At 36.1% G+C, this 16,507-nt stretch overlaps 1 protein-coding gene, 1 non-coding gene and 2 pseudogenes across 15 annotated transcripts; 2 read left to right on the forward strand and 2 right to left on the reverse strand.

Moving 5' to 3' along the window:
* Positions 1-3,780: 3,780 nt before the first annotated feature.
* Positions 3,781-11,083, reverse strand: LOC125197943 (uncharacterized). Of its 14 annotated transcripts, none has more exons than XM_089063467.1 (10): positions 10,793-11,083; positions 10,437-10,483; positions 10,281-10,347; positions 9,402-10,081; positions 8,707-8,770; positions 8,317-8,386; positions 8,065-8,245; positions 4,388-4,525; positions 4,208-4,285; positions 3,781-4,128 (listed from the first exon to the last, which is right to left on the reverse strand). In XM_089063467.1, the coding sequence occupies exons 4-8, from the start codon at positions 9,428-9,430 to the stop codon at positions 4,483-4,485; spliced, it is 387 nt and encodes a 128-aa protein (XP_088919593.1). In that variant the 5' UTR covers positions 9,431-10,081; positions 10,281-10,347; positions 10,437-10,483; positions 10,793-11,083; the 3' UTR covers positions 3,781-4,128; positions 4,208-4,285; positions 4,388-4,482. The 14 variants fall into 14 exon arrangements, 11 of the variants coding, with proteins under 11 accessions (XP_088919593.1, XP_088919588.1, XP_088919592.1 ...); XM_089063462.1 differs by having other exon boundaries at positions 9,402-9,480; positions 9,675-10,081; positions 10,281-10,483; positions 10,791-11,083; XM_089063466.1 differs by having other exon boundaries at positions 10,786-11,083.
* LOC148931540 (uncharacterized) lies at positions 5,906-7,336 on the forward strand (annotated as a pseudogene).
* Positions 9,639-9,702, reverse strand: LOC125197945 (small nucleolar RNA snoR101). Its single transcript, XR_007172321.1, has one exon. It is a non-coding gene; the product is annotated as a small nucleolar RNA snoR101 (small nucleolar RNA).
* A 1,054-nt stretch (positions 11,084-12,137) lies between the features above and the next one.
* Positions 12,138-14,146, forward strand: LOC148931541 (protein FAR1-RELATED SEQUENCE 5-like; annotated as a pseudogene).
* Positions 14,147-16,507: the final 2,361 nt, after the last annotated feature.

Consider the following 16,507-nt stretch of genomic DNA (forward strand, 5'->3'; position numbering starts at 1 on the left):
CACGCACCCAACTAACTCGCAACCCGTTAGGGCCAGATCAGATAACCTGATGAGCTGGCCCAAAAACCCGATAAAATTTCTATTGTTCCATTTATTTGACTCATACTTCGTCACTTCATTGATTATTTTTATAATATAATCCCTCTATCCCATTAGAAATGAAATGTTTTCCTTTTTAGTTTGTCCCATTAAAAATGAAAACGTTTCATAAAATGGAAACATCTCTATCTCTACTTTTTCATCTCTCTTACTTTACTCTCTCTTCATCAACTCACAAAACAACACTACATAAGAACCCGTGCCGATTCTCAAATGTTGCATATTTAATGGAACGGAGGGAGTATATAATGATGCACTTTGTATTAGCACTAAAAATACCTGCAAGTGTACATGGTAGATCTAGTATAGTTAAAGGTCAGTACCGGGAAATCGAACACGGGGAATAAATTGCAACTTGCTATCATGTACTAAGCATCAAATACTATCTAGAGAAACAAGAGTTTTGGAGTTTGAAATCTATAAAACTCGACAGAAATAAATAAAGTAAAACAATAAAAGCAAAGAATATAGAACTAGGCATATAGAGGAATTTCAAGGATAAGGATTTCACTAACTCTTTAGTTATTCTAATTAATTCTACGTCCATCCGACTCAAGTTTTACCACGATTTCTCCCTATCATGCATCAATACTTATGTCACAATTATTGTATGAACATATATGATAAACCAATCAAAGCTATCACCGATCAAAGATTGACAATAATCAAGGTAACAACCAATTAATCGAACAAAAAGCTCAAGAAAAATCAAGTGAAACGAGTTCTGAATTAAACATAAAAAGAACTACATAAAAATCAATTACTATCAAACCTCAAAATTCTATTGTTTAGTAATCCATAGACAGATGAACTAAAACAATAATTAAAGTACGAGGCATCAAATAAACAAACAAAACCCAAGGTTGAATCTTGAAGCCTTCATGCTCCTCTTGCCTTGCTTCAATCTCCAAGAATGATTGGAAGAATTAGGTTAAAGAGTGGAGAGGGAGGAGCCTTGGAGGCTCCCCTTTTGGGGGCTATGGAAGGATGAATATTATGAATTAGGTTATGGGGTATATATAGGCTTGAAAAGGATTTAAATTTGGTAAAGAGTTTCCTCCAAGCAATAATAAAGATGGAATTTTCGTGCCTCATAGTAGAAGGAAAAGATTTGGCTTCACAAGGTAATGTCTTCTTTCCTTCTGCATTTGACAGTTTTACGCGACTTTGGTAAAACGACCATAACTTTCTCCACAAAACTCCGATTGAGGTGATCTTGGAACCAATGCGAAGTTCTTTCAAAGACGAAGAGAATGACATGTGGATCTCCCTGATTGAACTTCAGGATCGCCAAAAAATTGAGTTTGAACACAGCTGTCGTGCGCCGCATTTTCCCAGCGTGCGCCAGCGGTCCGCTAGGTTGCCTTCCGCTCCAGCTTCACAAAACACGTCAACATACCAAAATAGACAACATATGCAAATAATAGACATGTAATGCAACTTTGACACTTATAACGGACCATAAAATGGCTTTAAAATAGTGCAAAATCCGAGTGTATCATATAACTACTACAAAAATAACTTTCAATTTTATATTAAATATACAAATTATATTATTAAATTATTATTAATATTAATAGATAAATAAATTAGAAACTTCAAATTCACTAAAAAATATATAAATTTCTAAAACATGCTTTAAATTTTCGTGAAATATGTTAATACTTCATTTTGCACAAATCTCAAATATTAATATTTGTTCATGTTTATATTTGAGTTTAAGCATATATCTCAAATTATCAAACTTATCATAATTAAATGTTGTACATTTTATAAATATAACTAAATTTCATCATTATTTATTGGATTGATCGTATGTTAATTTTATCAGTAACAACCAGATTAACCCGTTGGGCTAGCCCAAAACCCGAGCTTTTAGGGTTAGGATTGAACTTTTATAGCCTAAAAAAATAACAACCCGATTGACCCACACCCGATTGACCCGAAACCCTTTAGGGTTAGCCTGAAACTCGCTGGGCTGGCCCGATGGACATCACTACGTATAGCTAAAGGTCACTACTGGGATATCGAACAAAGGGAGTAAGATTGCAACATTATATACTATCTAGAGCACGAAATTTTTGGATTTGGATTTATAAACAAATTACAAGAAACATAAAAACAAATGATACAAAGCAGGCTAAAGAATGTAGTGTTTAAGGAACCACAATCAAAAGCTAATATCCAATCGACTTCCTTGAATTACGGTCTCAATAGTTATCAAACTATCACGGATGTAAAACCATATCATCTCCCGAAGAATACAATTTGTAGATTGCTACCTAGAATCGAAATTTCCTTCCTAGAACTAAGACAACAACTCCTAAAAGCTCATAATATAAATTTGCTTCATTCAAAGGCTCAAATCTCCCAATTATATTGGCAAAGACGTCAATTTCTCATTTTTCAAATTAGAACACTCATCTCCCAATTATAGTTCAAACAAATGTATAAGCACGATAGAAATTGAAATAACTATAAGAGCTAACAAGGTGAAACAATTGAATAACTAACTTATAATCATAGCATGTTTACCAAAAATTTCTACAAAAGATGTTTACTACTCATAAACAAGTAAAAACAACAATTAAAGTACTACACATGAAGTAAAACAAAATAAAACTCAAGGTTGAATTATGCAGTTTTCGGTCTTCTCTTGCCTGGATTTGCAGAGCTCCGCTCCAATGGAAGAATAATATGTGGATTATGGGATGGAAGAAGTATATAGAGGGAGGGAGAGATTGGAGGCTCGGAGAAATTAGGTTATGAGGTATATATAGGCTTGAAAAAGATTTAAAATTGGTAAAAAAGTATCCTCCAAGTAATGGAAAGATGGTAAATTCGAGCCCTTCAATTAACATGAGAGATTTGGCAACACTTTCTTTCCTTCCTTAAATTTCTGCCAGCTTTTGACTGCACTGCACGATGTTCGTAAAATGGCCATAACTTTCTCCACAGAACTCCGATTTAGATGTTCAAGGTACCCACGCGAAGCTCTTTTGTAGAAGAAGAGAATGGCATGTACTCCCTCTATCCGCCATTAGGAGTCACATTCATTGGCGACACGGGTTTTAAGAAATATTAAGAAAAGTGGGTAGAAAAAAGTTATGAAATATGAGTCCCATTTGTATATATTAATTTTAAATGAAATGTGAGTGGAATGAGTTAGGTGGAGGTGGGACCCTAGTACCAGTTATAGTACTCCCTCCGTCCTATTCAAGATGGCCACCTTTCCTTTTTTGTTTGTCTCAATCAAGATGGCGACTTTCCAATTTTGGAAATAATCCCCTCTCTCATCTCTCCTCATTAAAATATTCAACTACCTTTTCTCTACTTACTTTATTCCACCTAACAACACTTCCTAAAATCCATTGCCACTCAAGAATGTGGCCATCTTGAGTGGGACGGGGGGAGTAAAAGTGAATCGGGACTCCTATTCGCGGACGGACTAAAATAAAAAAAACGGAACTCCTATTCGCGGACGGAGAGAGTAGTAAGTACTGATTGGACTTCAAACTCGCTGGTAGAATGGATGGTATACCAAAAATTACAGTACGATAAAAGAATTGTTTTAAAGCATGCTGAATCAGAAAATAACTGCTTAATTAAAAATTCAAATTCGGCGATTTACAATTTGTTTGTTACTCAAATTTACCACAGCCATTTTAATATATATAAACAAAGGCACAATCTTTAAATTTTTATAGATTGAATTTACCCCCAAATATTTCGATCATAATCCACTACAATCAATAACAAACTCAATAAATCCAGCTACAACAGCCAAGTACAAGTAGAAAACTGATAAGGCCTAACAAATGGGACAATCTCGTGACCGAAAATCATGAGTTCATCCGACCAACTCCCAGATCGAGATAACATGCACATCTGCAGCAGGCGGAGAAGCATTGCGGATCTCACTATTTTGGAATCTTGGCCAAGTTAAAACTATTAGCTTGGCTGTTGATATTTATGTGAAACGCTATTTATTGGCTCTTGAAAATACTGGAGTGATATAAGGTTCGCTTCCTGGTTTCAGGCGAGCATATTTTAGGGGTAATAATAAACAAGAGGCCAAATGGAACAAGAAATGGAATAGCGTATGCACCTCTGTCCGGATAGTTCGGTTTCCTTGATGAGGGCAAGTATTTAGATAGATGTCAAATATGTCACTCACAGTTTTGCCCTAAAAATCACACAGCACCATTACAATCCATCTAAATTATGAATGGATAAGGTAAAAACAGAGCCTAGAGCTGGAAAGTTAAGAAATTTACAAATGGAATACCTTCAAAACTGCATCCTCTTCCAGTCCGGCGAGTCCACCAAAGGCGATCAGGAGGTGCTTGAAAGATGGTAGAGTAAGCTCTGAACAATTGATAACTAACCCATGTTCGGAGGTCCCAATCCGATGATCATATCCTCCCTGTTAAAGAGTAAACTCAGTGAGGTTAACCCTAGAGACAAATTAAAAGGTGATTGAAACAAAAAAACTGAAGCTGGTATGGACAGTTCTTGAACACAGAACTAATGTTTGGAGCATATCGCACTTTATATCCCCAATACATTCCTTCATCCAGTGTTGTTAGGGTGGAGGGGCTCACCGGGTCGTTGCGGGTCGACGAGTCGACTGGGTCGAGAGACCCACGAATCTAGGCTAAATTTTTTGCCTTTTAATATTAAATCAAATAAATATATTGCTCTAATGTTTATAATATATCAAATAATATAAATGTTCACGTAATTCATATGAATACAGATAAAGTGCAAAACAAAAATTATCAAAACAATTCATAAGTCATAATACAAAATAAATAATTGAAACCATTTTCTGAAAATATCAAAACAAAGTTATATATCATCAGATGATAGTCATCTTCTCCTTCATCACATAATTCAGCTCCCAACCAAGTCTATGTCTTCATTCTCTCCATCTTCATCCACAAGAATACGAGTAGACTTGGATCTTGAGGTATGATCTCGTGTATTTGTGATGCCTCTAGTGTTGTAAGATGGCTCCAACGCACCAGAAGCTTTACCAACATCTCTCCACCTGAGTAACTCATTCTGGAAGACAAAATCATCACCCCCCGATCCTCATCCTCCTCATCTATCCTATACATTAACTATTCATTACTATCGTCAATGTCACTTAGGAGTATAGGATGATGTTCGGTATGTTGAATCTTCGCTCAAGATCTCTGTTGTACTTCACAAACACTAAGTTATTCAATCGTTCTTGTGCCAAACGATTCCTCTTTTTGCTATGAATTCTTAAATGAAAAGGTAAAAAATAACATGTATTAGCTTCTCACAAATATAAGCACAAATTTCAAGTCCTACATGTTGAAAAGTACTCTGATTCCTCTCACAGCCAGTAGCACTAAAAGTTAGGCTCAAGATTCGAATTGCAAAGTTTTGCAAATTTGGTGCCTTAAATCCATATTGTTTCCACCATTTAGCTGAAGAAAACAAGATATATAAATGTTTAGCATATAATTTACGAATCAAATAAATAGTTTATTGAAAAATATGGTACTCCCTCCGTCCCATTAAAGATGACTCACTTTCCTTTTTGGTTTGTCCCAACCAAGATGACCCATTACTTAAAATGGAAACTCCTTACTTCAAATGCTCTCTTAAACTTGTCTTCCTTTCCGTTGAATGACTTGGAAATGGTCTCTTTACAACGATCCGTAACTTCATAAATATACCCCATCGCGGTAGTAGTCCATTCAACACAGTAGCGTTTGATTATGTTAGAGAGAAGAATGTGATCCAAATTGTGACGGATAATGCCTCCAATTATTAGAAAGCTGGAATGATGTTGCAAATAAGGATACCCTCACTGTTTTGGTCTCCAGGTGCAGCGCATTGCATCGATTTGACGCTTGAAGATATTGGTAAAATACGGCTTATCAATGGTGTGATAAAAAAGTCAATAGCTTTGACTGGTTATATTTTACAATAAGATGGGCGTGCTGAACATGATGGGAAGATATACGAACAAGAAAGAGTTACTTAGGCCGGGAATCACTAGATTTGCTACTTCTTTCATTACTTGAGGTCCATCCATAGGCAGCGGTTCACCAGTGATGAATGGACTACTAGTCAGTGGTAAAAAGAGACATCCGGCAAACAGGCAACTACTACTGTGTTGAATGATGCTTATCGGAGACATATTATCTATGCACTCAAATTGGGTTCTCCTCTTATTGAGGTGTTGAGAATGATTGATCACACAAGCCCGCGATAGGGTATATTTATGAGGCTATGCATCGTTGTAAAGAGACCATTTCCAAGTCATTCAATTGGAACGGAAGACAAGTTTAAGAGAGCATTTGAAGTGATTGACACTAGATGGAATGATCAATTGCACAAACCATTGCATGCTGCAGGTCATTACTTGAATCCGTTAGTCTTTTATAAAGATGTGAAAGGTATTTTGGCTTGTTCAAGGTTGTCAAAGACTTGCACAGAGTGTATTCTAAAACAGGTGCCTGACATAAGTATGCAAGATTAGATCATGAAAAAGGAAACGACTTTGTATCGGGATGCTGACTCCTGTTCCAGAACTCCTTTAGCTATTCGACATAAAAATCAAATAGCACCCGGTAAATATTATCATATTTTTCATTAAACTATTTATTTGATTCGTAAATTATATGCTAAACATTTATATATCTTGTTTTCTTCCGCTAAATGGTGGAAACATTATCCGTCTAAGACACCAAATTTGCAAAACTTTGCAATTCGAATCTTGAGCCTAACTTTTAGTGCTACTGGCTGTGAGAGGAATCAGAGTACTTTTCAACATGTCGGACTTGAAATTTGTGCTTATATTTGTGAGAAGCTAATACATGTTATTTTTACCTTTTCATTTAAGAATTCATAGCAAAAAGAGGAATCGTTTGGTACAAGAACGATTGAATAACTTAGTGTCTGTGAAGAGTACAACAAAGATCTTGAGCGAAGATTCAATATGCAGGACAACATCACTGATCCTCTACTTCTAAGTGACATTGATGATAGTAATGAATGGCTAATGGGTAGGATGGAGGATAAGGATGAGGATGAGGATGGGGGTGATGATTTTGTCTTCCAGAATGAGTCACTCGAATGGAGAGATGTTGGTAAAACTTCTAGTGCGTTGGAGCCATCTTACAACACTAGAGGCAACACAAATACACAAGATCATGCATCAAGCTCCAAGTCTGCTCGTATTCTTATGGAGTAAGATGAAGAGAATGAAGATATATAACTTTATATTATTTGATATATTATAAACATTAGAGCAATATATTTATTTGATTTAATATTAAAAGGCAAAAAATTTAGCCTAGATTCGTGGTCTCTCGACCCAGTCGACTCATCGACCCGCGACCCAAATTTTCACCGCTACGACCCGGTGCGCCACTCCACCCTAACAACACTTTTCATACAATATATACATGAATCTATAAAGTTACATAAAAAGTTAACATTATCTCCTTATCAAGATAGAGTGTCCGAATACATAGAGTTTCAATACATATAGCCTATAGGTAGATAAAGTGGTACAAGCTGCAATCATTTGTAGAGGCCGAATTAAAATTAAAATTAAATTGGCAGTCTGCACACATAAAGTTAAAAAGAAGATGAAAGTTAGAACAATACCTTGATTAAACAAAGGAATATATGAAGGGTGGCAGCAAAAGATCTTTGAATTGTTTATTTGGTTAGGAATGAAGAGGTTGAATTCTAAAGTGTAGAAAGTATTGTTTGAAAAGTTTGATGTGGTGTATGCATATATATAGAGAATTGAGATTGAGAAACAGAGGAGAAAGTCAGAAAACGTGCGAGAGATTTGAGAAAATCAGATAGCATATTTTTAGGTAAGATTTACTTTTATATTATGTTTATTTTAGTAAAAACAAATCAGCATCAAAAAGGAAAAGATTCACAGAAAATAGATTTAGGGATTACCTTAAAAGCTTCACTGCGCAGCATGTGTTAGGGCGACCCAGCCGACCTGGCGGCGACCATGTATCTCGATCAACCCACCCATGTTGGGGCGGTGATGGTCTCGACCCCAGCGACCCGAGCGACATTTTGACAACACCGCCTTTATCTCGAGGCCATGATGAAGGGACGATTTTCCTTGGACCTAAAATTTTTGTGCTCTATAGAACTCATTAATTTTGCATGATTTTTTCTCATTAGAAAGGTTTTACTGACCTTCGTCTAGGTTATGGTTTGTTCCCATCTCTAAAGTTACTCTTGTTCCAGGTTCAAGAACTTGATCAACCTTAATATTATGCAGAATAGGGCCGTTATAATTGCAATCAATGTGGGATCGAATCATACAGCAAACAGCTACTTTTGATGTAAAAAACCTAGTCATAATTCTTCTCTCCATGGCGTCTCACAGCAGGGAATATTCATCTTAATAAGTAGAATTTGTGACAATTCAATTTTCAAATGAGCGAAGACCTTGCAGGAAACTTATAAGGAGTATAATTCAGAGGCTTCAATTTAGAGGAATAACTAGCGTGGCTAATACACCATTAATTAGATGGAACTGGGGTTGCAAGAAAGGTGAAACAATTACCAACAAACAAATTATACCTTGCTGAGACCCACATCAACAAGCGTACCGCAGAACCTTGATCTAATTTTTCCTGAGCGATGCCTAAAACAAAGACAAAAATGCACTCGCTAGTAAAAAGATACTCCCTCCGTCCCATAAAAATGACACTTTCCATTTTGGGATGTCCCATAAAAATATCACATTCTATTTTTGGTAACTTCTTTCTCTCTAATAAGGTGGACCTCATTCTCCACTAACAATACTATAATAACTTTTTCTTTCTATCTATCTCTCTCTTACTTTACCAATTATGCATTAATTCCCATGCCATCCCAAATGTCTATATTTTATGGGACGGAGGGAGTAAAATCTTTTGGAAATTTTGTGCCAAATGATGAGCACTGAAAATAACAAATAAAATCTTAATATTAAGCACCATGTCAAGCAATTGATGCAATAGATGTTCATAGAACGCAATGATGAATTATGGAGGGATATGATCCTAAGACTACCAATTTATAGCAAGTTGCAGCGAGATAAAACTGTTATATTATGCACTGCTACTGATAAGTGAAAGAGAACGATCTGCCAATTGAGCTAAGGACTACAGCATTCTATTAGAAGATTGTCAATGACTCCTAGGGGTAATGGGGAGAAAACTAAAGGATGAAAATATACATCCAGATGGAAAATGTCAAAGGGCTTTAGAAAATGACCGTCGGCACAATCTTACCCGACGTTCAGTGACCAAGTGTAAGCCATCACATGCACAACTTAAACTTGAATGTCAAGAAAAAGAATGGCAGAAATTCCTAAAGGTTAAAAAATAGGTTCGTGAAATTCAAATCAACACATCCAAATCTATTCACCTATATGTAAACATGTCAATAATGATAACTTCTATTGTCCATGGAACAATCAAGTCATTGGCATCCAAACCCTAAACAAATTAGAGAGGTGCAAAGTAGTGGGCATCAGCAATTTAAGATATCAACATGAAACTTACCTGAGATTTCAGAGATCAAGTGTAAGCCATCATATGCCCAAACTTTGCGCCAAACAAGTGAACCATTTGTACACAGACAGATGATTTACTACAGTGTCTACAAGATCCTTGAAATCAAAATGTAGTAGGGCCATCTTTATTGCATACACAGACATTTACGAAGTCCACTTTATGGAACCATCGAAATGAGATCAAATCAAATATGAGTAGCAAAAGCTATCAGAATAGTTCAATATAATTTAAATTACCCAAATACAGTGCAAAACCACATCAACGGCTCCATTCACAGTAGCAGGCAAGCAGAGTGCAAACTATAACTTATAGGGGTTTAGAATACTACTTTCCCTGTACGAAGCCCATTCGTGATTGCGCAGATGATGTGGGGCATCAAGCGGGGGCAACAAACCCTGTAAAAACACAAAATTATGTTTAGATGAGCATCAGAAGATTATACTTTTTTCCCCCAAAACAATACTAATTGCTAGCAGATACTAACTACAACTCTTATACTGCTATGCATTGGGAAAAGGCTCTTCCTCATATACTGTGGTGTTTTGAGATACCTCAAAATTCTCACAAGGAAAGTGGTACCACTCTCATTCTCACCTGAGTTATTGTCCATTATTTCATTAGAAGTAGCCTCCGACGTATTCTTGCTATCGAATACAACCACCTGAACACGATTTTCGCAGTATGAACACACATTTCAATATCTGTGGTGCTATTTCTGAGCAAGGGTGACCCTAACTGGTACAAACCTACTCGTCAATCCAGAAAATCGCAGCAGCACGAGCGACCTGCCCAGCCAACTGTAAGGAAATAAAAAATTGAAAATCAGAAGAGAGGATATCACAACACAAAATCACATTTTCACATTTAATTATAATTGATCATGAACCACTTCCATAGCTATTCCTCAAGATAAACTTAGTGCAAAACAGAGGAATACAATCAACAAAAACTGATCAATTGTCCATTAACTCAATCAATTGATCAGATATTCAAATTCAACGCGGCCAACATTAGCAACACGGTCTAACAAAAAACTCAATCAATCATTAACAGATGTTCGATTTAAACAGGACTAAAGCAGTTAAAGGAAGAAGAGAACATCACACGAGTGGCGAGTTCGAGTGACTGGGTATTATTGAGTATGGAGCCGGGAAGATCAATGGTGACGGTGGGTATTCCACCGGTGGACGGCACGTCGTCGTTTTGGTGTTGTTCAACTTTGTGTACGTTTTTTCTCTTCTTTTCTGAACGGTTATCGTTAGATTCGGGACAGCCGCTCTCTCTCTCTCTTCTTCTCCTTCTTCGCCATCTCTATCTCAATTTCAAACACAATCGGTCCAGCCTCAGATGTTGAGGTTTAATAAGGGTTTTGACTCGTTTAAGGTTTTGTTATCGGAGTGTATCGTTTTATATGGTTACACTTGTCTCTAAAATTCATTACTGCGCATGCTACAATTAAATAATTCTTCCGTTCCATATAAATACTTATAATGGGGTCCACTTGTTATGTTATACTCCCTCCATACACTTAATGGCAAAAATGAACAATTAATGGGGAACGAAGAGAACGAGAGTAGTATATAGCAGGAGATGTAGCAAACGTAGTAGGTGATCTCTAGTGGGTTTGTCACCCACCCACGTATCGAGACCTTCAGCCTTCTTCAGAGTATTTTGACATACTTTAAGGCCCTCTCGTCGGTATCATGGAAGAGCTGAGGTTTGTATACTAAACGGCGAGCATACATGTACAGTCACTCAAACACATGTATATGAGTAACTCTAGATCCACCCACTTCTAGACTTACTTTGAGATTAATAACATTAATAGTAATTGTTAAGTTAATGATATTTCATTTCGTATATCAAATAAACTAGTCAAAGGCCCTAATCCATCACATAATTCACCAATTAAAAATAGACATGTGGAATCTATTTGTAATATTAAATAAAAGACTAAAAATATAAATTCTCATAATACATCTTATGCTACACCAATATTAATTAGACACTTTAATAATGACTAAAAAGGCTTAAAACTAAAATCTAACCTTTACATATGGTATTGATTTCACGTATTAGGGAAACCCTTTCATCTCTCCGCTCAAGAACCAAATTTTTTATCTGCCGCTGCTTTATGTCGATGTCAAAAGGTAATCACTTTCATCTAATGTTTATCACTTTGAATAAAATAATTTTGGACTAGTTCTTTTGTCTCAATATATGGATTTTGCTAAAAATCTTTAAAGCTAATTAATAAAACTATCAAAGGGGAGCAACTCATAAATTATAGTATAATACAGTAATTATTTACATTCTTTGAGTTGTAACAGGATTGGATTATTAGCACATGCCTTCAAAACTTTAACATTGTAATGGAACTACTATCTCGAAGAAATTGACATGGAGTAAAAGAAATAGCTATTGAATATAGGATTTTTTTCTTTTGCAGATATGGATGACAATGTATTAGAAGACCATATTCCTAAGATAGGAATGGAGTTTGAAACAGAATTTGAGGCATATGATTTTTGTATGAAATATGCTAAGGTAACAGATTTCGGAACTCGAAAACTATCTGCTGCTCACACAGAGATAAAATTACGGGCATTATCTTGGACATTAGTTTCTGTTGTTGTAGGGAAGGTTTTAGAGCAACAAACAATAGATGTGTTACAATTAAGAATCATCGTCCTGAAATTAGGTGTGAATGTAAGGCTTTGATGAAAATAAATTGTAGGTACAATGGAAAGTTTCACATTGTGAAGTTTGTCGAGGAACACAACCATGATTTGTGAGATCCGGAAAAATCTTACATGTTTAGATGTTTAAGACAAATGTCTAATACTCAACAAACACAAGTTGATGTTGCTCAGAGTTGTGGGTTGGCTCCAAAGAAAGTAATAGATGTAATGGCAAAGGAAGCCGGCGGAATACAACATCTTGGTTTTACTCATATTGATTTGAATAATAATTTGAGAACTAAAAGGACTTTGGAGATTAAACAAGGAGAGTGGAGGTGTTTTAAAATATTTACAAAGGATGATAAGTGAAGATCCACATTTTTACTATGCTATTCAATTGGATGTGGAAGATCTAATTACCAATATATTTTGGACCGATGGTAGAATGATACAAGATTTTGGTCATTTTGGTGATGTCGTTTGCTTCGATACTACATACAGAAAACGTCGAGATGGCAGATAACTTGCTTTATTCGTCGGTGTAAATCATCATAAACAAACAACTGTGTTTGGTGCAGCATTATTGTACGACGAAACAATTGAAACCTTTGAATGGTTGTTTGATTCATTTGAAGATGTTATGATGGGAAAGAGACTAGAAACCATTTTAACGTATCAAGATCAAGCAATGAACGTTGCTTTAGCTTCCAAGTGGCCATCAACTTACCATCTCTTGTGTGTTTGACATATTTTTCAGAATGCAACAATTCATCTTTTCAATGTTTTTGCGGGTTTCAAGAACATCTTTGTAGCAGATTTTAGTCGTTGTGTGTACGACTTCGAAGAAGAATCATAATTCCTTGATGCATGGAATGTGGTTGAAGAGAATGTTTTCTTAAGAGAAAAATGGGCTGGTTTATGGAAGAAACACATTTTGTGCTGATATGGTTTCTACACAACGAAGTGAGTGCATGAATGTTGTTGTAAAGCAATTATGTAAATTACAAAAACAATATTGTTGAGGTGTTCCATCATTTTTAAAGTTTGATAGATGATCGTCGTGAGAAAGAGTCGGCAAAAGATTTCAAGAATACTCAAAGTTCTCCTGTTATGACATTTCCATTAGAAATAGTGAAGCATGTGGCTGTCATATATACACATAAGATATTTGCATTGTTTAGTGAGGAGTTGAGGAAGGCATGGAGTTGAGGAAGGAATTTGAAAGCAAGATTGAAGGTGAGAGTCAACTTGAAACTTCGGTGATATATAAGGTCAGACCATTTCATCGGGCAAATGAACATATAGTCACATATGATTCCATAGAAGGTTCCATTTTTTTGCAGCTATAGGAAGTTTGAATTCTCGGGTATTTTATGCTCACATAGTCTAAGAATCTTAACATTTATGAATGTTGTTCAAATACTCGATGAATATATCTTAAAGCGATGGAACAAACATGCTAAGGGTGGAACATCAAGAGTTTGTGATGTAGGAGTTGTCATTGTTGATGAAAAAATAAGAAAGAAGCAACGGTATAAAGAGTTATGTAACTGTTTCATGCACGTAGCAATAAAAGCAGCTGAGAGTGAAGATAGCTATACTTCTGCTTTATATTGTCTCTTGAAAATGGAAAACAGTGTGGATGAAATGATAGGGAGGGCAAATAATGTGACAATTGAGGCAAAGGACAGAGATGTTTCAGTTGATGAAACCAATGAAAGTCAAATTAAAGGCTTGAAACTAAAGGGAGAGTTACATACCATTCATGTAAGAGGCTGAAAAAAAGCTTTGGAACAGGTTATTAGTAGAAAACGAAAAAAAACCAAAGACAAAAGCAACAAAGAATGGTTAGCGACATGCCTCCTAAGACTAAAATTGGCGCCTCATGTGTAGAAGAAGTAGGAAGAATTATTTTTCTAGCTCTACTCGTGCAGATCTAGACCTAATTATTCATGTTCTCGTAACACAATTTGGCTTTCTTATCTTCACTTGAATCCATCTAGATCCATTTGATTATCCAAGATTTTCCATGCAAATGGCTAATCAAGAGCAATGGAATATGTTAGAAGATCTAAGGTTGAGATCTGACACGACATGTGGAGAAGATACAAGCCACGTCCATCATTCGGAAGGTTACAAGGTAATAATCACGAACACGTTAAAATAAAGTCATTTATGTTATTTTAATGTTTTTATCACAGATCTAAGTAGATTTCATGAAAATTAGTTTAATCACTTAATAACATAAATAGATCCTTAAGGATATGTTTGCTTTTGTGTATTTTCGCTATGCAACCCCAACAAGAGCGTCATGGCTGAAGTCATAATGTCAGCTTCGCTGGATCTGCTACTGCACTTCCTTTCTTCATTGATGAAGATGCCACTGAACATTCGAATATCGAAGTTCACTCGGCCAAAATGATTTCGGAGCAACTTCGTATTGTGGCTTACAGATCCTTTCGGACGCATAAGTTGCAGTCACTCGGTTCCAAATGCCTTTGCATGTTGGTTGGTTCTCACAACCGTACCTTCCGAAGTGGCGATCGACACTTTGAACATTTTCTCCATTCTCTTTTGTGGAGTAGGGATGGCAGCCACGGGCTCCGTATGTCCTCTTCGACATGGGACAACGATTGCATTGGGTTGCTTGTCGGCGTCCACCCAAATGACACCCACCTATTAAGCTCGATAGACAACATCGTCCGAACATGTTGGGCGTCGCTGAGCCTTGTTACTCGAAGTCAGGTAATCCGACGACTATGTGTTCCAGCCGTACCAACCAGACGATGGTGATGGTTGGTCAGACATATTTGCACAATTGATGAAATTTTTAGAGAAAAATTAGTGAGAGAATGCAAATTTGGTGTGAAATTATTTTAATGAATGAGGTATTTATTAAGGACAACTAGGGTTTTATATATAATTGGTAAAGTAAAAAAGAAAAAGAAAAAATAGTTGAAATAATGTAGTGGAGATGGTGAGACCTATAAATGATAAAATAAAAGAGAAAGAGAAAAAGTGTTGAAATAATGCGGTGGATGGAGGGCTCATAAATAACAAAGTAAAAGAGAAAGAGGAAAAGTTTCTATATATAGACATGGACTATTTCTATGGAACGAACGAAAAAAGAAAATTTGGCCAATTTCTATGGGATGGAGGGAGTAATAATTAACACATTTTCTCACTCTTAATTTATTCACTTTCTACTCTATTTTCTTTACTCATTTCTCTTTCTTACTTTTTTATCTATCTACTTAACACACTAAACATCCATCTTAAATTCCGTGCCAAAAAGTCCAACAGCAACTATAAGGGAATGGAAGGACTAGTAATTATGGAATGAATTGTGTGATTTAAAATTAAAAAATAAATAAAAATAAAGTAATAAAGGAGAATATTTGGGGAACTGGTTTTTTTCTCTATTTTTTTAAATAAAATAAAATTACAACTGTCAAACCGGACGCCCACTCGCCGGCCAAAATAGATAAAAAAAACAGTAATTAAGGAGAATATTTGGGGAAGTGGAAAAAAATTTTCATCGTTTTTTTTAAATAAAATAAAATTACAGCGGTTAAACCGAATGCCCATTCGCGGGCCAGCGAGTGGGTGTCACAGTGTGCTCACGTCAATGCAGGTCGACGGGGAGCATCGTCCCGCCTGAACAGGCTCGACCCTTAAGGGCATCTGCAATAGTCACCCTAGTGGGCGGTCTAGTGGTTGCCACATCAGTATTTCTTAGACCGGTCCTTCCTTCTGCAGTGGTTCCGCCCTAGTGTACGCCCTATCAATTACCCATTTTTCGTTTAATTTTTTATACTATTATTTTTTTTATGTTTTCTCATATTATAAATAGCAAAATTAATTATTAAATTAAATAACAAACAAAACATACATTACTTAATTTGAAAAAAGAAGTTATAACATAAATAATTAAAAGAGGTACAATTTCAACGACCACTACGCGCCCAAACTTCTTCAACCATGTCAGTCATGAGTTGAAGATGGGCTTGTCGGTTGCGTATGTTCTCCTGTTCCGGTAATCTCTCATTGACTCCTTAGGGTAAACCTCGAATGACCGGCGGGGTTGCACGTTCTACGCTCGGTCTGGCTTCATCGTCGGACCAATCTTGACTCTTCGAC

The sequence above is a fragment of the Salvia hispanica genome, chromosome 2 (genome assembly GCF_029641045.1).
Source record: "Salvia hispanica isolate PSC_SH4W2 chromosome 2, Shi_PSC_v1, whole genome shotgun sequence".
Lineage (NCBI taxonomy): Eukaryota > Viridiplantae > Streptophyta > Magnoliopsida > Lamiales > Lamiaceae > Salvia > Salvia hispanica.